This window comes from Myiozetetes cayanensis, unplaced genomic scaffold (genome assembly GCF_022539395.1).
Source record: "Myiozetetes cayanensis isolate MyiCay16 unplaced genomic scaffold, myiCay2020 scf6-25, whole genome shotgun sequence".
Classification (NCBI taxonomy): Eukaryota; Metazoa; Chordata; class Aves; order Passeriformes; family Tyrannidae; genus Myiozetetes; species Myiozetetes cayanensis.
In genome coordinates this window covers 26,376,086-26,398,906 of record NW_026087853.1, presented here as the reverse complement: position 1 = coordinate 26,398,906, position 22,821 = coordinate 26,376,086, and the positions used below count along the sequence as shown (strand labels likewise).

The following is a 22,821-nucleotide window of genomic DNA, read 5'->3' as shown; positions in this document are numbered from 1 at the left end:
GATGGTAGAAGTGAAAATAGCAACATAAATCAGAACTTCTGGCTTCCAAGTGAGTGTTGGGTACTTCTCTGTACTCCACAGCTAAGTTTTGGCACAATAAACTCACCTACAGACGTATGATTGTACACACATACTTGATATGTATAGGACATAGCATAGCACAGGAGAAAAAGCACATCCTCAGGTCAATACTTGTGTGCAGCAGAACCACTGCTGGTTTTGCTTCCATGTTGCACGTGCAGGAACTGTTTGCCTAATGTAAAATGGTAAAGGCCATGGAAACATTACTACAGAGTAGCCTACCATTCCTTTTTCCTCAGTAATGCAAGCAAGGACAACACAGTTCCACATTTGCTTCAGTACATTTTGACGCTGATGAATCTGAAAGAGCAAATTTCCATTTAGGCTTTGAGTGAGGAATCAGTGAATTCATCTGTCTGGCTGAAATGCAAACAGTTCAGATTTCACAGTGCAACATTTTTGAACAGAAGCAGGGAAAATTTTAATTTATTATATTGGGTAATGGCAATTCTTTTTTGAAAAGCAATGAATATTTGCGCAACAAGTTCCTTAAAGTGATGAAGCAAGCTTCAGTGCTCAAAAAAACCCCAAAACAGGCATGGACAGGAATAAAATATAATATGACCCTAGTAATTAAACAAGAGTTCCTTGGAAATCATATTTAGAGGTTAGTAATTTGTTTATACTTTTGTCTCTGTTCCGTTGGCAAACATTTTATCAAAAGTGCTCCATGAGATTAAATAAGTTTATTACTGTAAGTCTGTGATTAGCAAAAAAAATACACATGCTAACTGTTGTCATGGCAGAAATCAGCAGATGTTAGGATTTAGTATAAGTACTCATGTTCTTCCTTCCATGTCCTTCCAATTAAAACTTGCACTGTTTTCATTTTTGTCATCCAGTTTCTTAGAGATGCTTTTACAAGTTGCAGTGGTTTGCTTTCTCTTTTATCTCTTGACTACTGTCCATGCTTGAGAACAGAGTGACAGTATGCTATCTGATATTTTTTAGAATTTTTCTGTTGTTGAAAATTACCTTTGCTCACGAGTTGGTACACTTAATTGTAAATGAATTTTACACCCAATTACACTTAATTGTAAATGAAACCAAGCCACTAATAAAAACCTGACTTACCTAAATTGATCAGTATGAAAGCAGAGCTCTAAATCTCTGTTACTGGTTAATATAGAGGAATGAAACAAAATTAAGGCACTTTTGTGAAGTCCTGTATCCTCATGAATAGTCACAATATCAGTACCTGAACAAAGTTGGTACGATTTTGATAATTTTCCTTTTGACTTGACTCCTGGAGTCCTTCTAGAATGCAATACAATCTTTATATATTCATGAATCCACCAGTGCATCTTTAAGTGGACTTCTTTTAAACATACACGTGTTTTAAACATACACATGTCTTTTAAATATACACGTTTACTGACAGAAATTTGATAATCAGCCTGAGTCTATTTTTATGTTTACTTTACAGTTGATTGAAGATTAAGCATAAGGTTGAAAGAAAAATAAACAATGGCCAGTGATTAGCCAAATTTTAGTCTTGTAGAAATATCCTGACTGAAAATATAGATATGGCAGAAAATACAGCATGGCAGAATACTCAACACATTTGAACTCGCCCAACAAGAGCTGCTTCAGAACACGTCACAAGGCCAGTGTCATCAGAGAGCTTCTTTCAGGGTAAAACTGAAATGGAAATGGATTTCTCCTTTTTTGGTAGTGAGAGAAGAAGGTGGGCCGTAGGGAGAAGAGATTTATAAATAATTTTTCACAATACTTTTAAATTTTCTAATTTTTTTTTTTTTTTTAAATAAAGGTGCCTTTTCTTCATTTCTTCTACAGTACACACTAGCTGTCCAGCAGGGGTGCAAAACACTAAGAAAAATCCTTCTGATTTTAGTCATGTTATGTATCTGGTAAAAATTTTCTCTAGACAAAGTTCTTCTTAACAAAAGAATGGATTTATCTACCAGAGCTCATGATTGTAACAAAGCTGAGATTGGATCAGTGGAGGTTTATCATACGTTCTTCTTATCATTGCATACTTCTGCCTCTCACCCAATGTATCTTTACATTTTTAACATCAGTCTTCAATATCTACATATAAACTGTTTTTTCAGATAAAGACTGTGGCATAGAATAATTTTCAGCTTTTCACTTTTTACTCTGGCACACGTTTTACAGTGCAGCCTGAACGTTTCTCACTGTTAAAGCTAAATGGCTTAGCATTGGAACACTAATTGTTAGAAATGGCAATTAGTATCTTTCAAGTTTTCAGGGGAAGGAAAGCAAGAAAGAGCTTCAGTGCCTTCTCAGTTCAGTGAAACTGAGTGGAAAAGCAGAGGCAGCACACTTTTTTAAAAACTAAACTCCTGTTAATGCATTCTCAACTTCCCCACTTCCTTAGTATGTTTCAAAACTGATTGAATTTACAATATAAAACCAGTCTAAATGGGTTCTTACAAAATATGTTTTATAGGTACAGAGGTTAGCCAGCAGATTTTCCTACCTACTTCCACATGGTCTTCTTAATGATGAACTAATTTATTTTATCTACTTCTGGATGCCATTCCAGGGATATTTTAAATAGAAAGTTTCATCAATGAACCTATTTTAACAAGACTTTTATTGAAAACATACACAAAGTCAACACATTATTTAGCTTCTGAATGTACATACTAGAGAATATTCGTATTAGAGAAGAATATTTTAAGAAAAGGGGAAATACAAACCGACAAGCTGCAGTTTACATTACTAAGGCATTAAGGCTTAAGAGCAAGTTATACTGTGTGTATGTGTATCTGCATCTATATAGACAAACATATACACACAGGTTATCTGTTTTGAAACTGTACAGTTCTATGCAAATCATTACTGTTTGCCTTTTCTATTCTTAGGACACTAAATAAAGCACTTATCCAAATGGTAGAAGTTGTTCACAGAACAGCAGTTATAATCTACTCTTCAAGAGTTTGCTTACAATTACAATACTAACGATGCACAACAAAACCCCCAGATCTTCATGGGAAAGTTCTCTCTTACCAAAATGAGGCTCAAGAAAAATGCTAGTTTGCAAAGGCACCGTGGAGACAGGTTTTAATACATTAAATACAACATGAATCATTCACAATAACAAGTTTAGTGTTTCTGGGAACTTTTGTAAATACAACACAGTTGGTCACACAAAAATGTTTCTGTTGATTTGTCTTGGCAACTCAGATATATCAACAGTGTAACAGCATAACAGCTTTGTTCCCATCTGACAGAAAATAATGGCAGTTCTGCAAGGCAAACGTTAAACCTGACCGTATGTATTTATTAATTCCACAGTGTTTTGACAGATTATAGGGGATGCAACTTAAAGGATGCTGACACGCTCACTGAGGGCTTTCATTTCTGTTTCTTCTAGCTTGGTGTTTTCATTATGGTTAGCACTTGGACTGATAAGGTGCGCTGGATACTGCAATCCATGTTCTCCTGAATACTGTTCCCATCGGGAGTCATCACTTTCATGGGTGATGTAACGTTCCCCCATTTTACATTCCAGTTCCCTTAAATCTAACCAGGTTTGGTAGTCCTGAAATAGAATAACACTATTAGTTTTAGATTTCCTTAAATAAATTACATTCCCTTCAGCTATAAACAGTGTGCAGATGCTATTAACTCAGCTATCTAAGGGTCATTCCTATTGCACTAGAATGGAAAAATCTTATAATATATAAACACAAAATCTGCCTAAAGACAAAAATTTCATCTCTAGAGGATTGTTTGGTATTGAGATGTTACAAGTTGTTTGGTAGAATGTATGGATATGTACAGATTGCCATAATGTCTAAATGAGGCAGGGTGGTAAAGCAGTTCCTCACCCTAGTCACAAGATGAATACAGAAGAAGAAACATATTTAAATCATATATTTACATGCTAGTGATCTGTATCAGATAGTCAAGACAGCTCCTCCATCTCAGTATAATGATGCAGAACATAAATTCAGCTTGGGCTAGAAAAAACCTCCTTTTCCGAACTTGAGCAAATACTGGTGTGCTCAAAGAAACATATAAATCTAAACATCAACATACTTTGGAACTCCATGTTGACAGACAGTGAGGCTGGAAGCCTAGTTTGAGTCTCACGCTGTTTAGACCATCATTAACTGCAGCATCTGATCTGTCTAAAGTATATAACAAGTTTAATAATTTCTTTTCTTATTTCCACCCAAAGCATACATAAAGCTGCAGTAATAGACCCAATGCCAACCCCATGCAGACTAATATTTCCTCACGATCCTGTATTCAGTTCTCTTTTTATTCTGTCATCTTGTCTCAACCTAAGACACAACCTTGACCACCTAGCCAAAGCACCAGAAAGCCCAAACCCTGTAAATGCATAAAAGCCTTCATCTTTATTATCTCACATCCTTTGGCCCATTTCTTACACAGTCATCCTCTCAGAGAACACTTCTAAGTCTCACTGCCCTGTACCACTGTTACCTTTCCTTAGCCCACAAGGTAGGGCTCTTCCAGAAAGAGGATTCATCCCACCCATGATGCTAGAGCTGCTGCTGTACTGCCTCATCTTAGTTCACCTCCCCTCATTACTGCACAAGCAAAGAGGTGAAGGACCGTGTCCTGTCCTGTGAGACAGCCAGCACCCTTGCTGCAGACTGTAGTGCAGACCACCTCTGGTACCCAAAGACTCAGGCAAATGCATTATGCAATGATTGCCAGAGAGAAGAGCAGTCTTGGAGGAAGATAGGAAATCTGGGTGGAAGTAAGCCCATGATAAATGTCCCTGGGGAAGGTGGGGTGCAGGGTGGGAGGTTACACCCCTTTTCCTTCTATACCAGCAGGTCACTATCTACTTTGAGAAATAGTAGCAGCTATAAGGTACTGGAGTAGGATTCAGTGTTCTGTTTTGATACAGATTCCTTTGAAATTGTGGATTACACAATTGATCTGTGCCATGCCTGAATCACAATTACTTTCCTAGATGCAAACATGGCTCCCCTGAGAGATCTGATGGGCTGGTGTACCAGTCTGGCCTCAGCCTGTCCCCATCCCCAGAGAGTAACCCAATGCCCTGGCTACTCACTGAATGTCTTAGGCCTTGAACTTGCAGTGATTTGGCTGCTGCCAGGATAAAACCATTACCAAACGGTGAGCACAAGACAGAGGCTGCTAGCATCTCAAAAATTCCTTGCATCTAGTTTTTAGTTGAAGAATTCAACTGAAGGTGGTTAATATTTTCCTGGAAAGCATACAACCTCACTAGTTCTTCTGATGATTGTAAAGTGAAAGCCCGTTAATTAGTTTTAATAAGAAATGAATCAGGGTAAACTCCAGGCAATGATATAGTATAAGTCAAATGACTACAAGGGTGGTTTTTTATACACATAATTTTCTCAGTGGATAACTATGATAAAACATTTTTGTAGTATATTTGAAAGCACGAAACATTTCAGTATTGGAATCTAATACTTCAGAAATTAATGAGAAACTATAGGCAAATTGGTGAAGGAGCATGAGGTTCTCAGGAGCTAAAAACGTTTTTAGGTTTGCAGATTTTCTTAGATTCAACTGTGCTTAAAGATTAAGGTATTTTATATGCTTAGAGTCTGAATGCATAAGTAAAAAACATAGAATCTGTGGAAATACCTGTAACCATGGGTGACTTAATGTTTTGTCGACACTGTAGCGTTTTCTCATTTTCACTTGCAACAAATTATTTATGAGATCAATAGCTGAAAAGAAATAACATTCGAAAATGTTAGTTTAAATAGATTTGTTTCAACTAGGACACGCAAACAGAGAGCTATACACACATGGTAGTTGTAAAAAGAGGGCATTTATCCCTTCTTACTCCAGCTTTTCACAAACTGCGGTCAGTGCTGAAGTCCCTGAAGGTACCCATGCAACCTTTCCTAATGGGATTACAACTGTTTTACTGAACAGTTGCCTAAAGATAATTCTTACTTGGTTCCTGCTCAAGTGAAAAAAATCTCATGTAGGTGAGGACTATAGTATTCAGGGACCACAGTAAACATATATATATATATATTTGCTTAAGATTGTCAGTTTCACTTTTAGCTAACAGCTGCACCTTCCCAGTCACTGAATGGAGAAATCAGGCTTTGCAAGTCACCAAGTTTTGCAATACTTTCCTTTTGAACCGAGCATTGCTTCTACCCGCCAGTCAGCAGTTTGCTGTTTAGAAAAGTGAGAGAGCTTCTTTTACAAATTTCATATTTTCTGCAGCTTTGGAGTCAATGGTTCACAGAATCACAGAATGGTTTAGGTTTGAAGGGTCCCTAAAGATCATCTAGATTCAACTCCTCTACCATGGGCAGGGACATCTTCTACTAGACCAGGTTGCTCAAAGACCCATCCAACTTGATCTTGAACACTTCCATGGATGGGTCATCCACAACTTCTCTGAGCAACCTGTTCCACTGTATCACCACCCTCACAGTCAAGAATGTCCTCTTAATATCCAACCTAAACCTATCCTTTAGGTACTGGAAGGTGCTATAAAGTCTCCCTGGAGACTTCTCTTCTCTGAGCTGAACAATGACAACTCTCCTACCCTGTAGGCATGTGCGTTGCGGTGCCTGAAGGCATGAGGCCAATGAGCCAATGACCAGTGCATGAAACTGCACTGAGTGACCCATCTGGAAAAATCTCTGGAATGAGATTGCTGAGCTTTGAATGTAATTATAAAAAACATTACAAACAACAACAAAAAAATGATGGTAGCATGAAAGTTTCTATTCTTGGTGGTACGAAATATTCACCGTTGTTTTAGGGAAAAGTTACTGTTATTATAGAATAACAGACTATCCACAAGGAACAACAATATACCTGCAAATTTTCCATTTTACCACATTATCCCTTGGCTTTTCCAAAGTATTATGGTTTATATCTTTATTTCTCTGTTTATATCATGGTGACAGGGAAAGATGGTCTTGAAAGTAACACAAAAACATGGCGTCACTGAGGGGCATTGGGTCTGAAACATGTCAGATGGATACTATTGCCAGCTGGGTATTGAATCAGGTGAATAATCATCCTGTCCATTTTAAGAGTTTGAGATGGGACAGAATTCTTTAAACTGATACATCTCTGAGGTTGTATTTTGTACTGCAGTAGAGAAAAGCTTTTTTTTTTTAACAGAGACTTCCTCTCCCCAGACTTAATTTGCCAAGCAGGGCTTTATGCATGTTTCTGCCATGGGGCAGAGCACAATGAAAACAATGTACAAGAAAATGGGAATGTACACGGCAGCCTATCTGGATGTATGCAGTAAGTCTGACAGACAAACCTATTCTTAGCAATAGCAGCCTATCACTAAAGTAGCCCTGACTTCCTGGTGATGAATACTCTCTTGCAAATCAAAGCAATTGTGGGAATGACATAAAAGAAATCTCAGGACTTCAGACAAAGAAAGCATTGCCAGAGGCTCTGCCCAATCCTTCTCCTGGAACAGATGGTCCTAATTTTACTTTTCTGCTGTTTCGCATCAAGTACAGTTAATGCTAAATTCTCTAACTCGTGTTTATTTTGTTCCCTCTCAAAGTGCCAGTGAGGTGGATGTAGGATAAGAAAGTCAGTGGACAGCCAACAGGACTATTACTGATAGATAATATCACTCTGAAAACTCATTTGTTTTCCAAAACAGTGGGTTTAATCTTTTTCCTCTTTATTGGTAAGAGAAGTTCTCACATTCCAAGATATGGGGACGAGACTGGAAAGCCAGTCATGCCATGGTTTAATTACAGAGTGGCTTCTGATAACAACTGGGAGAAAGCAGTGGCCATTGTTTTTCTCTGATGCTTGGAATAGGAGAACACAGTCCCTACTCACTGCAGTAAATCTGTGTATCAGCAAACATCAGCATCTTCTGCAACACTGTCAACTTACCTCAAATTCAGCAGAATTACAATAAGACTTCAGGTTGTCTTTTGATACATAGGCCAGTGTTGAATGTGAATTCAATGGTTACCATTTCCTTATTATCTTCAGTGATATTTGGGTATACATGATCTTCAGAGATCATTTTTCATTGTTTACTATGAATCTCAGTTTGGAAAATAGGTCAAGACCTTGATGAAAGGGTTGATTGTCCTGGTAACTGCTGAGATGTAAGTGCATGCATCCCTACATGTGCCTCTGTAACTGCCAAGTACCTACTGACTACTCTTCCTGCCTTTGAGTATTGATAATGTCTCTATTATGCATCTTATGTACAACTCACTGGTAGCAGATAAGACTGTGAGCCTTAAAAGTGGTGAAATTATACATAGCTGCATACACATTAAATCTCCCTCAAGTTATAACAGGATGAGGACCCCTTTACCCCCTTTTTCACTTCAGGACAATGACATACTACATATAATAACATATTTCTTTGTATTCTTGGGGGAAATTGCCAATGGCTCGTTGGAACAGACCAGAAAGACATTGGTCTACAAAAAAATCACCAAAAAAGGTGCACAAAGAGAAACAGGGAAGAAAACTATGCCAAAAGTGAAAAGGCAGTTTCACCAGATGGTTAGAATTGTCAGTAGTGAACAATCATTTGTTCCCAAGAACAGTTTACAATAATAATCTGCTTGTTTCAACACTAGAACATTGCTGTCACTGTAACCAGTTTTGCTGTTTGTGTTTAGTTCTTTATCTAGGGTTCCTTCTGCCAAGGAAGTTTTGCGTATGACTTGCCTCTTCATAAATAAGCAGAAATAAATAAATAAGCAGAAATGCAACATGACTACTGTGAAGACTTAGTACTTAAACTATCTGATACAGTTTCATTTGCTTTAATTCTCAAAGTTTTAAAACTTAGGTGAAAAAAGAAATAAAACATGAGTTTCAACAGCAAAGAGACTTCGTTACTTTTCACCAGGAAATCACACAATCCAAGAAATGCTACTTCTCATGCACAAGAGTTCTGTCTGAGTATCAGAAGTCAAGAGGCAAGTGATGCATACGGGCAAGGTAAAAAACACTGCTGCGTCAAGCAAATAAGAAGCTGGGCAGTTCAATACTGACACTATGACTGCTGGAATTCAAATTCTTAAAGGACACATAGAAAGCTCTTGGTTACTCTCACTGTTTCAGTTTTCAAAAAAAACATATTGTTTTCACAGTGTCCAGACAGCCACTAACTTACAAAGTTTAGTCTGGCTTCAGTTCATGTAAGATGTATGAACACTAACATTCATGTTGACTCAATTTTTTAATTTAAACAAAAATCATATAATTGTTTGATGATTAAGTTTTGAGTTGTACTGATTAAAAGCACTGAGGATAAAAATTTCGAAGGTATTAACATTTATTTTAGACATGCAATTTCAGTATGATTCAGGTGACTATGCTGAGGCATCAACTGTTACAAAATTAAATATTCTGTCTAGGAAAATAAAACCATTTTGAGGAGAGGGTAGCAACTCCATTGTATTTTAAAGTAAATTTTATTCATTTTCACTAGAGACTTTTATTTTTTTTTTTAAGTCAGGTTTAAAAGTAATCTTTTCAGATATTTTAGGAGCTTTAGAAAATTTTATGGTAGTCCTCTGGGAAGTCAATCATTAAATAAATGCAGAACATTATGAAAGACCACCTGGTGGTCTGCACACCATCTTTAAGCATGCAGCAGGTTATCACCAAGGAGGCAAACTGAATGAGAGTTCTGAGAGGGCTATGGAACTGCTTTTTCTAATACTTTTATGGGTTCCTGTTTATGTTCTATAATTTAAGGATACTGTAAGCAGCCAGCTGAGGGCTTATCAAGTTCCAGGAGCTGGAAACTTTGTTAAAGGAAATAATCTAGCCAACTACTCCAGTAGAATGAGTACTGGTCATTTAGATAGGTAATCATTCAGCAGAATCCCCTCCAGGGGATTCAAATGCAACTTCAGAAAGCTCTATATCTCCTTGATTTTAGGAAAGTTGGCTCTTTAGTTTTATTTTACTGGAAAGAACCTCCAGAGTCAGGAGGTTCATGATTCTTAACTGCTTATGCAAGTTTATTAATATGGCAAATAATTAACTGTAGTAAAGACAAAGTCACGATCTTCACTCTAAGTATCAAATTAACACAGTAATTGCTTCTCATAGGAATCACTGCTTTAACTCAATTAGGGTGTGATCCGCACATAAACACAAAAGCTTACAAAATATCTGAAAACCCTATTACGAAAATACTATTCATTTAGTCCTTCCCTGCACACTTTTGCTTTTTGCATAAATTATAAACAGGAAATCATCTTAAGAATATTTTAAAAAGTAGTCATAAATTAACAATATGGTTCAGAATTTTTAAAGTACACCTATAATATTAGCTACTCTTACTGTCATTAATGTAAAAATTTAAGCTGGTGCCATTAATGTAGGAGGCCCAGGAGGTGCTGCAATTTTCTGAGAATATGTCTATGAACTACAGGTATAATTTTTTCAGACACATAAATCCCCTCCCCATTGCTGGTCAACATAGCTTTGTTAATAAACACCCTAGTGTACGTGCAGTTATTCTAGCATAAAGTAGTCTTCAACTGGCAGAGATTATTTTCAGGGACATGGATTCAGCTGTACCATCAAAAGAAATCCTTGGCAATTCTAAGCTGCACCTCTACAAAAGAGGTTTTCTAATACTAATCTATCCTAGCAAATGTGTAAGTAGAGCCAAGACCTTAGTTTTAACAGCTAGCTAAACATTTACAGAGGCAAAGAGCATCTTTGAGCTATAACATGTATTTGACCTCCTCATACTTAACGCTTGCTCGTTCATGTGACTTTCTCATTAATGTGTGAAACAGAGTTTCTATTCACATTATGCTGTAACAAGTCTGAATAAATAGTGGCTTGAAGGCAGCTGCGGTATTTATGACTCCAAAGGATCGTAACAGGCACACCATGATCAAATTTTAATGCATGGAAGGAATTCCTTTGTTTCTTCTCAAATCATTTTTATAATATTAAGTAATGTGAAGAACCTAATCAATTATGTGCACATCACATAGCTCATTAGGCTAGCAGTAATAGCTGTGTTGGTAGCTGATGAAAAAAAAATAAATATGAGTACAATGATTTATGGAAATTCCACAGCAGAACAAAATACACCATGAATAATCCAAAACTTGACATAGCAGATTTGAGGACCATATAGTTCAGAAGAACAGCCACCACAGTGAAGACATGCTAGGTAAAATATATCAAGAGGCAGACAGACAAAATCCACCAGGGAGTTCTGTCTCTATACTTAGCTACAGGTTACAAATAAGAAATACTGCTAAGTCAAAATAAATCTTTTGAGATCTTGCAAATCTGGTGGACTGAAAGGTCAAAGTTGAAAATAAAGAGTAAAGTTGTTGAAAACAGGTTTCATGTTCGAGAGACGTGAAATTTAAAGCTATAAAATAGGTAAGAATTCTGCGAGTAGATTTCTCTGTATCAATATCTAGGAAAATTTCACAATAAAATCTGAATTAAGGTCAAACTGTCATACAGCAATTCAGTGAATTTGGAAATGTAACCTGACTTAACAATCACTGAAGACAGAGCAAAAATAGCTGATTGGGCAGTGGAATGCTAAATGGCTGTTTGTTTTTAGAAAACTTGGTTTTCTAAAACATACCCAAAGTCTACCACAAAAACTGCTTATCCCCTGTAATGTCTTAAAATTCTATTTAGACATACAAACACAGTCTTGGTTTTTGGGGTGTATTCTTTCAAAAGTGTAAAGTTATTGGAAAAACATGGGAAAATGCAGCCACTTAGGTAAAAATCAGAATTCCCTATGGAGAAATCTGAGTGCTACAAAAATTGAAAGTTCTTAGTTTTCATAAGTTATATTTTAATGGTGAAAAGGACAGACAAAGCTTTACACAAAAAAAAGGCAAGAATTTCTCAGCAGGAAGAGTTGATGACATTAATCCAGAAGTTATGATATCAGATAGGCGTATTATGGAGAGAAAAGACTCATAGTCAATGACCAGATCACACTGGTGAGTGGCAGAGAAGACGGAACTGTTGATGGCAACTTAAAAACATTAGGCACTCAAAATATTAGCCTCAGATTCTGTCTTCTTTCTTGGCTTGTGATTATAGATTTTTATTTTAAGAATTGCTAGAAAATGCCACAGAAAAAGTAATTACCAAGAAAATTAACACAGACCACAATATTGCATTCATGACACACTTTTCCAAAATACAACTTATTTCCATATGCTTTTTCTCTGAACCTGTTAGACTTTAAGTGTATTTTTATCATAACCATGCAGTTTAAACTGCTACAGGTCATGTGTTTTTACAAATCTACCCACTCATCAGTGTAGTTTAAAATTTTAAAAGCCAATTTTAACTTAAGACCAATAACCAAATAAGGAACACATAAAAGGAATATTTAGGCTACTTTATCACTGTTGTTGCTTTTCCAGACATACTGTTTAGGCATGACCTTTCTCATTTTATTTTCTTTTAAGGTTTTGCTACCTTTTGCCTTCCAGCTCCCAAATTAACATGCTGCTGCTCGGCAGTTATCAGGCCAAGTATCTATTGTGCACTAAAACCAAAGTGGTGATAAACACAGCATCATTCACTCCAATTTGTGCACTGTCCATTAAATGCAAAGAAATATGTGATTTTTCCTCTCTTATTACAATCATAATAGAAGATATCAATAACTAAGTTTAGCTATTCTTAAACTTTTCACATGAGTAATGGTCTGAAGATAGCACTGAAATTACTATAGTTGCAAGTTTTACACATTTGGCTCTCTGAGCTACAGTCATAGTCATGAGCATGACACAAAAGGTTTGACTTCTGTTCTGCTTTCCTTAGCATAAATTTTTGCAATAGGCATGCAAGAGTCCCTAACCCTGCTTTCATTAGCCATTCTGCAACACATTATATACCCTTTGATAAAATCATTGTTGTACAGACACTGGCAATACTGGTTGATGATCACTTCCCTTAATCTAAACTGAAAATTGCTTAACAATGTAAAAAAACCCACAACTTTTGAAACATATACAGTTCCATTAAAAGTATATGCACAGGATTTCAATCAAATTAGTTCCTGCAGTTTAAGAAGCAGTTACCTCAGGTATATCAGCTGAATATATTTGCGATCCTAATTAGGTACAGTTGTGAAATAAACTACTCCCCCTTCTGTTGTTCTAGGGTGTCTGTCTTATCTGCCATCACTTGCCTGGCACTTCAAGTAGGATTGTTGATACAGGCAGAAATAGGTTTGAATAAATCTTTTTCTTTCTTTCTTTCTTTTCTTTCTTTCTTTCTTTCTTTCTTTCTTTCTTTCTCTTTCTTTCTTTCTTTCTTTCTTTCTTTCTTTCTTTCTTTCTTTCTTTCTTTCTCTCTCTTTCTTTCTCTTTCTTTCTCTTTCTTTCTTTTCTTCTTTCTTCCTTTCCTTTCTTTTTTTTCTTTCTTTCTTTCTTTCCTTTTTTCCTTCTTTCTTTCTCTCTCTCTTTCTCTCTCTCTCTCTTTTTCTCTCTCTCTCTTTCTTTCTTTCTTTATTACTTAGCTCAAATGTAGTTCCTTCTACTACTTGCTTTTCTGCAACAGCATTTTTAGGATAATCATTTTATCAATTCACAGCAACCAATACTAACGTATTACAGCAGTAAAAAAGAAACAGTCATATATATTAGATTTTATATGTTCAGAGAATGTGAGTGTTTTTACTGGCCTTATAAGTCAGAGAACGTCTGAATTATCTTAGATGGTGGCCTAGCTCTTCCAAGTTCACAGAATTCTCAGTTTTTGCCCGCTATTGCTGAGGCATGTAATACAGTCTCTGGATGAAGGTAGCAGTAATGTACCTAAATCTAGCTGTAATGTACTTTACATAAAGTCTGTAGTTAAAGAATGCTCGGACCCAGAACTGTGTTTTGGTCATAAAGGAAGAAAGCAAAAGGAGAAAGAAAGAACATTTACGTTAGTTTTACTTATGGTAACCTATTGACAAATCGTTCCTAGATTTCAGATTTACACAGCATAACGTTTTGAAAACATCTTTCTTACCTGCATTAAAGATAATATTTATGTTGATTTATTTTTTCTGTGACAATGACACTTATTTAATCAAGTCTGGTTTCCATTTTTAAAAATTATAGCAGTGCAGCCAAATTTTGGTTGAAGCCTTCTGTGAAGACTGTGGTTGATTATTATGTGTTAAAATTCTTTTAAATATTTGCATGAGTTTTTAAATGTCAATAATTAAACTGCATTAACTGGTGGACCTTCAACATTTTTTCTTTTTTACAAGCTAAAATCACTTACAAAATCTTGTTTAAATTTTAAAACAAAGAGTAACGCTTCTTGGAAGAAAATATCTGTGTAGATTCTTCAAGACAAACAGAAATTTCCATCATACCAACTTGAAAGAAATAGACTGATCATTGTTCATTTACAAACACCTTGCCAAATTCTGCAGCAGCATCATATTCTACGTTCTACATTCTACTCACAAGCTTGAGTGAAAGAACTAGTAGATTAATATTACCATCCTCTTGGGATAATAATATTATATAATTACGATACAGATTTCAAGGAAATAAACAGGAAATATATTGTGCCTTTAAAAGAAATCTATTCTTGATCTTTTCATAATGAAAACAAAAAATTAAAAGTAATCATAGCCATTAATGTTGAAATTTCTGTTGAGTAATGTTTAATGATTAAGAATACTGGCAAAAAGAATAACAGGGAAAATATGGCAGGGAAAATCCAGTTCATTAGCTTAACCTGTTAGGGAAGCTGGAAGAGGCTACAACAAGCTTAAGGAAGAATTTAAAGTGCACAAATGCAACCTACCGGAATTGAAACCAATTCTCTGTCTGAATTTTGTAGACTTATAGAAGAGAAGTTTATGAACCCCAGTGTCTTTGGCTTGAAATGAGTTTCACGTTACCATAGTTCACATTTAAATACACATACCTTTTCAAATTGTTTCTATTTGCAATTTTAAGTAAGCAACTTCATAAAACCTTTAAAATCATCTCTGTTTCTCCCTTAAATATTTCAATTATTTGTAGTATTAATTAACATGGCACTGTTCAGAATCATGATCCAGAGTAATGTGTTAGGACACTGGGTACAGGTTTGCATTTTAACCATGCTACATTGTCAGACATAACAGAATCTGGATGGAGCCAGCAGGTGCACAGGGCCCAACTCCTGCTCTTTTGCAAGCTATGCAGGAGAGTGGGTCAGAGAAGCTGACATAAGAAAAACATTCCCTTATTTTCCCTAAGTAATCTGGAATTTGCGTTCAAATTTGAGCTTTAAAAATCAGCATTATCAAGTAATACTTGGACAGAAATCGTGATTGTATCTCCCTGAGTTAAACATAATGGAATCTCTTCAGACTTTTTTCAGGTTTTCATTTAGTACAACAAAGTGGTTCATAAGCTAGCAATTCAAATATGTAATAAAATCACAATGTATAAGCAGACTTTAACTTAGTAATTTGTTGAAGTGGTTTTTCCCTCCCTTCTGCATGCTTGCAGCCTGGTATCCATTGACTCTTAATGAAGGCTGCAATTCTACAAATGGAGAGATAACAAGCAAGTTAGGTGAGTTTTCTGTAGGTGCTCTACTGAATCTTCACCTCTGAGCGTAAAAATTGATCTTCTGTCTACCACAGTAGAAACTTGTGGGAGACAATTTCTTGCAGCTTCCCCTGTGTTGATTGCTGTTTGCTTATCTCTAGCGACAGATAAAGCATTGCTGCCAACAGATTCTGTCAGCTTACATATCAAAGTGTGTGGAGGTTCAGGAGAACTTCAGTGTATAATTGTGCAGATTTATAGCTTTTTTTTTCCCCCAACAGATTTCAAACTTCATCTGCCACCAAGATAAAATAACAAACAATGCTCTCAGAGCATTTTTCAGCTAAGAATCTCACACGGCTATTATATTCTATGACATTTTCTCACACTGTTCCTGAAACCTCATCTACTTGGAATTGTTCTGTTTTATCTTCCCCACAAAAGACTATCAGGATATAGCATCCTATTGAACCAAAACTAAATTACTGGGACAAGTAAAACTAAATTACTGGGACAAGAAAAAGACTGTAGAGGCAATAGAGTTGAATAATGAGGTACATAAGTAAACATATGCAATGCCAATTCCAACAGCTGAGATTCCCCACAGATTCTATAAAAATCTGATCTGTAGATGGTTATGTGCCTCCTTCAAAACCTCCTAGAAAGATCCCATTAGAGGATTATGCCATATGCAGTCTATACATGCTCTGTAGGAAATGTCTAAAGCAGCTTATCGCGCAAAACAGAGACATTACATTACGGTAACTTGAAATTCTGATTTTTTTTCACTGTTATGTACAGGAAAAAATATAAATGCAAAATACAACTACCTCATTTTTAGCTTTTATAGAAAAACAGCCACAAACAGGTATTACCTTCATGAGAAATTTCTTTCCAAGGATTAGGTGGATACATGAAAGCAGCATTCTGGATTTGGTCATGTATGTCTTCATCTTCATTGAATGGAAAGGTACCACTGAGGCTTACATAAATGATGACGCCCACTGACCACATATCCAGAGATCTGTTATAGCCTTTGTTTCTCAGCACCTCTGGAGCAAGGTAGGCTGGTGTTCCTACAACTGAACGTCTAAATGATTTCTCTCCAATGATTCGGGCAAAGCCGAAATCACAAAGTTTTACCTGTTTAATGAAAAATGCTAAAGTAAGACATAAATTATTTTTATTACTAAATACATAGTTGAGGAACTTTTATCATGGTTTAGTTGCAAAATGCATCTCTACTGTTCCTTCAAGGATACTTTTTTTAAACTCATCTTTGAGAGGAATATCTTATTCCACTGAGACAATTAGTTGCTTGAAAATTCTCACTTAACAATTCAGTATAGATCCTTCCCTTCCAATTATTGGTATTGATATTATCTAAAAATTATCAATAGTACTCATTTTGAATATGGGCAGTTGAAGATTATAGATTAACTCTGCAGATCAAAGGTAAGAAAAGCTGATACAAGTAAATACCTTTTAATGAGAAATATGACCAGTCAGAAGGTATATTTAAGTATCCTGCAATCTACATGGCATTTAAATTAACAAAACGAAAGGAGGAGCAGCTCTTGTTCTTCATGAACTCTACCCCAACTGTCAGAAAAATAAGTTTCTTTCTGGATCACATCAATAAGCTAAGTAATTTGTTCTGTAATTGTGAGCAAATTAGAAACAATCATACAAGTAGCTACATCACACTTGAAAATCTAGTTGAATATTTTAGGCAAATGACAAAAGGCAAGGATTTTCAAACATGATTTCTTTGTAAAGGGTTTTGAATAAGTGATTGTTCTTTTTCTTATCTAAAAATTCTGTGTAGACAGGTCACTAATCACTTCCTTGTTTATACATAAACATTGTTAACACTTATTAATTTGAACAATTTAGCTTAAGAAAAGGGCATTTTCTACTTGCCTGTGGGAAAGGATCAGCTGATGCCAATAACACATTTTCTGGTTTGAGGTCACAATGAACAATATTTTTGAAATGAAGATGTCTTAAAGCAACAAGGATCTGTGAATAAACAAATCAAATTATGTTTGTTTGTTTTATATTGTTTTACAGTATCTGAGACCAGACAAGCAAGAACTTGTGCGAAAAAAAAACAATCTAACAAGAATGTACCTTTTATATAAATGTCAACAATGAAAAGAAAAAAAACCACCAAAAGCAAAAATGTCAGCTATTATTTGCTGTGCCTCAAGTTTTCATGATATTTCATTGCATGGAATATGAATTTTCCCTCTCCAAAGAGTTTACATTATAAACATTTTTTAAAAACTGGGTTTTAAGTATTTATTTTTTTTGTCCATGAAATCTTTGAATGTAGAAACATTTGCAGAATGATCTTCCACATCTAAATTCAACTAAAAAAAAAAAATCACAGAAATATTATATGATCCAATTTAAGTGTTTTCTTGAGGAGAGAAAGAATAAAGAGTGTTGTATGTATTTCTGTTCTGTTACATACACAAGAACACGGCAACAGAGTGTAACTGATACCCATCCTTTCTGTGTGGCTTTAACTCCATTCCTTATATTTGATTGGGACTGGCAGAATTTGCCAGGTGATGGTGAGGAGGCTGAATGAACCTGAGAATAGATTCTAGAGCTTGTGGCAGTTTTGCCCATGGACACCTTGAAACTAGGGAACCTGTTAAGTTCTACACCAAAAAATAAACTTATAATAATAAACACCATAGCACCAATGTTCCTGCTCCTTTCATTGTTCTGACTGCTAAGGCACAGGCTGCTTTGACTCTGAAGTGGCTCTCTACTCAATTGCGTATCTAAACTTAAACCAGTATTATGGACAGCTAAGGAAGCAATATAATATGACAACAGGAAGCCCCCAAAAAACCCAGATCAAATTGTTAACAGAAGCCATAAAGGAAGCCAGAGTCATTTAATCAAAAGTAGCACTGAGGTGCAATCTCAGCACTGAAAATAGGCATACCAGTGCATAGTACAAACTGCAATGGCTGGGTATGAGACAGTTCAAGAAGCTCCAATTTCTTTTTTCAGGTCTTAAACAATTTGCTTTAAGCACTTTCCATCCCTTTCTTGTGCTTCATTCTTCAAGCATATGAGAAACTGTAGCCTAATGTCCCTTTCATCCAGCAGCCAACAGCTGTATCGAGTTCTAGGTCCTCTTAATGTTTTACTACCTACCAGATAAAGTGCAGAAATGTACAGAAAGCTGTTTTACCGTCCCTGATATTACTACAACTCAGGCTTTCATAAACCAGACAGGTAAAACACATCAAAAGCAAAAGATAAGAAACAGTGATCATAATTGAACTCAAATTTCCTTCTACTTCTACAATTAATTTCTTACCTGAGTAATTAAAAACTTTGTTATTCTCTCTGGCAATCTGCCCTTTTCACTTGACAAGATCATCTCCAGCATGTCTCCATGGAGTTTTTCCATAACAACAAAGACTCTTTCCGGTGTCTCAAACATACACTCCAGATTTACAACTCCAGGATGATGAAGGTTCTATTAAAGATAAATAAAGCACTAGAGTTCCCAATATGATTGGTAGGTTTTATCACTACATGGCCAGACTTCAGATCCCGATCTAAACTGGACAATGCTTCACTACTTCATAATTTAAACTGTATGGCTAAACTGTGGACAACAGGCACAAAATTTCTCAGGACAATACAGGAGAATGTAGGAACTTCAAATCAGTTTAAGGAACATTTGTTTTCCTTATGGCACCTGGTGCTTAACACTGTAGAAATCGTAACTTCTAATGTGACATTGCAATACATTTGTTCTTGGCTGTTTATGAAGATTAAGCAGCAAAGGTACTAGTATTTTTTCAAAAACACTAGTGATTATCAGTTAAAATAATTATATTATCTGGTATTTAAGGAAATAAATAATGGAGTTAATACACTAAAAAAAAGGAAAAATTACCTGTAAAATTGCAACTTCATTTCGAAGTTGACTTTCTTGTTTAGTTGGAAATCTTAGTTTATCAATTATTTTAATGGCAACATCTCTTCCAGTTTTGCGATGTTTTCCTGCATTAATAAAACAAAAGGTCTCTAACAATTAACATCATTAATTATGAAAAGTGTTCCCCTTTCATGGATTGTACAAATGGTCACAACCAAGTAATTCTTAGAGTCCATCTGCAGCTAATTCATTATAAGTTTTCTGTCATTTCTCTTCTTTCTAGCCTTTGACAAAAGAAGTTCTTTACTGTCACCTAAGAAAGCCGTTTAAACTAGGAAGAAACATATATGGAAAGTCATCTCTGCACTTTAACAATATAGATGTAAAGTTAATTTCCTCATATCTAAATCAGCTGAAGCTGCACTGTCTGCAACTGGCCAGTTGTTGGCTTACTCCTTCATTGGTAGCTCCAGGCTAGCAAATAATGAACTAAGTGATAGCCTTTAGGCATATAAGTGCATGTCCCATGTTTATCAGAGAGTCAGAGATTCTTCAGTGAGAAATGTTAGTTCTCACTTCATACTGTCTCAAACAACAGCTGTACCTAAATACATCCCCAAAAACTGCTGAAAAAAGAAGCAAAAAGATAGAGAAAATTTACTAAGAAAAGAAAACAAGAAACAATTCTAACAAGCCACTGAAAAACAATAAAAAATACTTCACTAGAACATGTCAAGGAAAACAGAGGGAAGAATAATTTTTTTTTCCATTACAGTTCTCAAAAAGAACAACTTTCTGCACTTCACCATTTTCTTTATTAGAACTTACAGACAATATGAAGCTATTGATATACACTGACCCACTACTGGGTAGAAAACTTCAAACTACAAAAAGACTTCATCAACACAAAACATAACAATTATTTAATATATAATGCTTTTATAAAACAACAGACAGCTGATTTCTGGAACAAAACATTTCAGAGTCCAAATACTTTCACCATTCCAGAAAACTTCTATCTTAAGCACAACTGTGCAAGACAGCAAAGCCTTACCTCCATAAACAATTCCAAACTGTCCTGATCCCAATACCTCATCTGGGAAGATTTGGTATACGGTGCTAATATCCTGTTTATATAAACATAACAAATATTAAGCCCCGAGGATATGGAAACAGAATTTGTATTTCATTTGCTTTTTCTAGTGGGAAGTAGCATACATTTACTACAGTACATTTCAAAATATATTCTCTGCCAAAAAAATTCAAGCTGGTTTTCTTACAAGCCACATTAACTGTAAGTGCTGCAAAAGCTGAAAAATCTTCAACAGGTTCACTGAGAGGGGTGAAATATTCCATTTGTGCCAGAGAGGGAGTCTCATGTCTCACTGTTTCTTAGTGCCTTGATGCAGGCTAAAGCATAAGCTGTTAGCAGATTCATTTGGGACACTCAAAACATCAAATCTTGAGCTCAGTTTTATTTTCCTGATAGTTAACCAGCAGCATATATAAAAAGAGTAAAAGAATGCCTAGGAGTCGAAGATAAAGACTGTCTTGCTTCTTCTTAGGAAACAAATGGACACATCCCTAGCAGGCAATTTTGTGTCAACTACCAGAGCTGTCCCAAAGCTTGCAGGGAATAGTCCCCTTGGTTGCAGGGAATATCTATTTTTCAGCTCTGCCCATGAGACAAAAAACAAGTAGTGTTTACCTTGACCACATGTCCTGTGTCTAACTGTCCTAGCATAAAAGAAGTGTGGAGTTCTTTGTGTATTTGTAACAACACATGCAACTCTTCCTTTGGATAGAATTTAATCTTCGTACAACAGCGAATGTCTAATCTCTCAAAGATGACAGAAAATGGCATATTTATCAAGGCTTGTGGTCATCTTTAAGAAGACAAATTCCATGAAAATAATTTCTATACCTCACTTTTCCACTTGCTAATTAACATCCTGCAAGGATCCATAGTTAAAGTCTGTGTTCAGTGAAATCACCCATACATAATTCTTGCATCTCAAGTAAAGGTGCTATGAAGATGATTTTTGTCAAAAATTAACAAAGCTAATTGTTGAATTTCTACAAAATAAGTGAGAAATGGCTGATGGGAACTCCTCTAACATTCCTCTTTGCAAAACAGATCAATGATTTTGCCAGCTTAATCATAGCATGTCTAGCACCAGCATCCAGAGAACACTCACCACATTTTCTTGAACTTGGCAGTTTGACACAGAAATACTGATGGATATATCCCCTGGGGAAGAAAGCAAAATATACTTTAGATTGCTGTGCTTTTAGTTCAAACATGTAGTAATAGAAAATGACATTCACATTACATCAGTATCTACTGACAGCTCTAGAAATTGTACCAATTAGGTCAGCTTGTTCATCTACCAGCTAATATAAAATTACACCAGCCCACAAACACATGACTTGAACAACAGTTTTGCAGTGTAGGGAAAAAACCAGAATTATACATTTCATTATTAATTTTTTAATACTGGATTCTCATTTATAAGCTCCTTCTTATTGCTTTTTCCATTCTATTTTGAGGTTTTGTACCTCAAGGAAGTAACAACTGCAACTAGAGTAAACTGTTTTTATTTAGTTGATTTAATTATAATTTTTATTTACAGAGTCACCTACAATGTATTTGATGCTATTCTGATGAAGGCAAATACACATTCAAATTAGACTGCATACTGCTACAAATAATACATATTTCAACTGCCTTAACAGACATTATTAAACAGCATAATGGAAACAAAGTCTTGCACTTGTGCTTTAATACACCAAACATTAGATCCTACCTCTACCAATTCAGAGCTTAGGATGTTGTCATAAGCATTTTGAACTGCAAACCTACTGAGGGGTTCAGTAAAAACTGAGAATGTATCTACTGCTAACTGTTATACACAAAGACCAAACTTTGGGGAGGAAAGAATGCTTCTTTGTGGCATTGCCACTTCTGTCTCCTATGTAGAATCCTGTTCATGTTGACTTTCACTTTCTTAGTAAAAATTTCAGCCTTATCAAAACCAGTGGCCCCTTACTATAAATCCTGTATAACACAATGAAGGCACTCGCTACTACCCATCAGCACCAATCCTGTTGCAGTAAGTAACATGAGTAACTTCTGCTTCATGTAGCTTATTCCCTTTCCTTAGGAAGAGACTGGTTTTGGAATGGAATGTTTCAGTTACCTAGAGGATTTATTTTCAAATGTATGTACTGTTGTGTTTACATGAAAAAAAGCATGGACAAAGACATAGCCAAGTCTTACTTTGAGCAAAAGACAGAAGGTTGTTATCA

General features: G+C 35.7%; 1 protein-coding gene across 2 annotated transcripts in view; it reads right to left on the bottom strand.

The window, feature by feature from the left end:
* Positions 1 to 707: 707 nt before the first annotated feature.
* The window catches only part of PRKD1 (protein kinase D1), a 126,927-nt gene continuing 104,813 nt past the window's right edge, over positions 708 to 22,821 (bottom strand). For both annotated transcript variants that reach the window (XM_050335613.1, XM_050335614.1), the window contains 8 exons: positions 21,711 to 21,763; positions 20,567 to 20,639; positions 19,531 to 19,637; positions 18,943 to 19,104; positions 17,520 to 17,618; positions 16,472 to 16,739; positions 5,689 to 5,774; positions 708 to 3,613 (listed from right to left, as the gene is read on the bottom strand). In XM_050335613.1, coding sequence (XP_050191570.1) covers positions 3,395 to 3,613; positions 5,689 to 5,774; positions 16,472 to 16,739; positions 17,520 to 17,618; positions 18,943 to 19,104; positions 19,531 to 19,637; positions 20,567 to 20,639; positions 21,711 to 21,763 — 1,067 coding nt within the window. In that variant the 3' untranslated portion in view covers positions 708 to 3,394. The remainder of the gene's footprint in view (positions 3,614 to 5,688; positions 5,775 to 16,471; positions 16,740 to 17,519; positions 17,619 to 18,942; positions 19,105 to 19,530; positions 19,638 to 20,566; positions 20,640 to 21,710; positions 21,764 to 22,821) is intronic.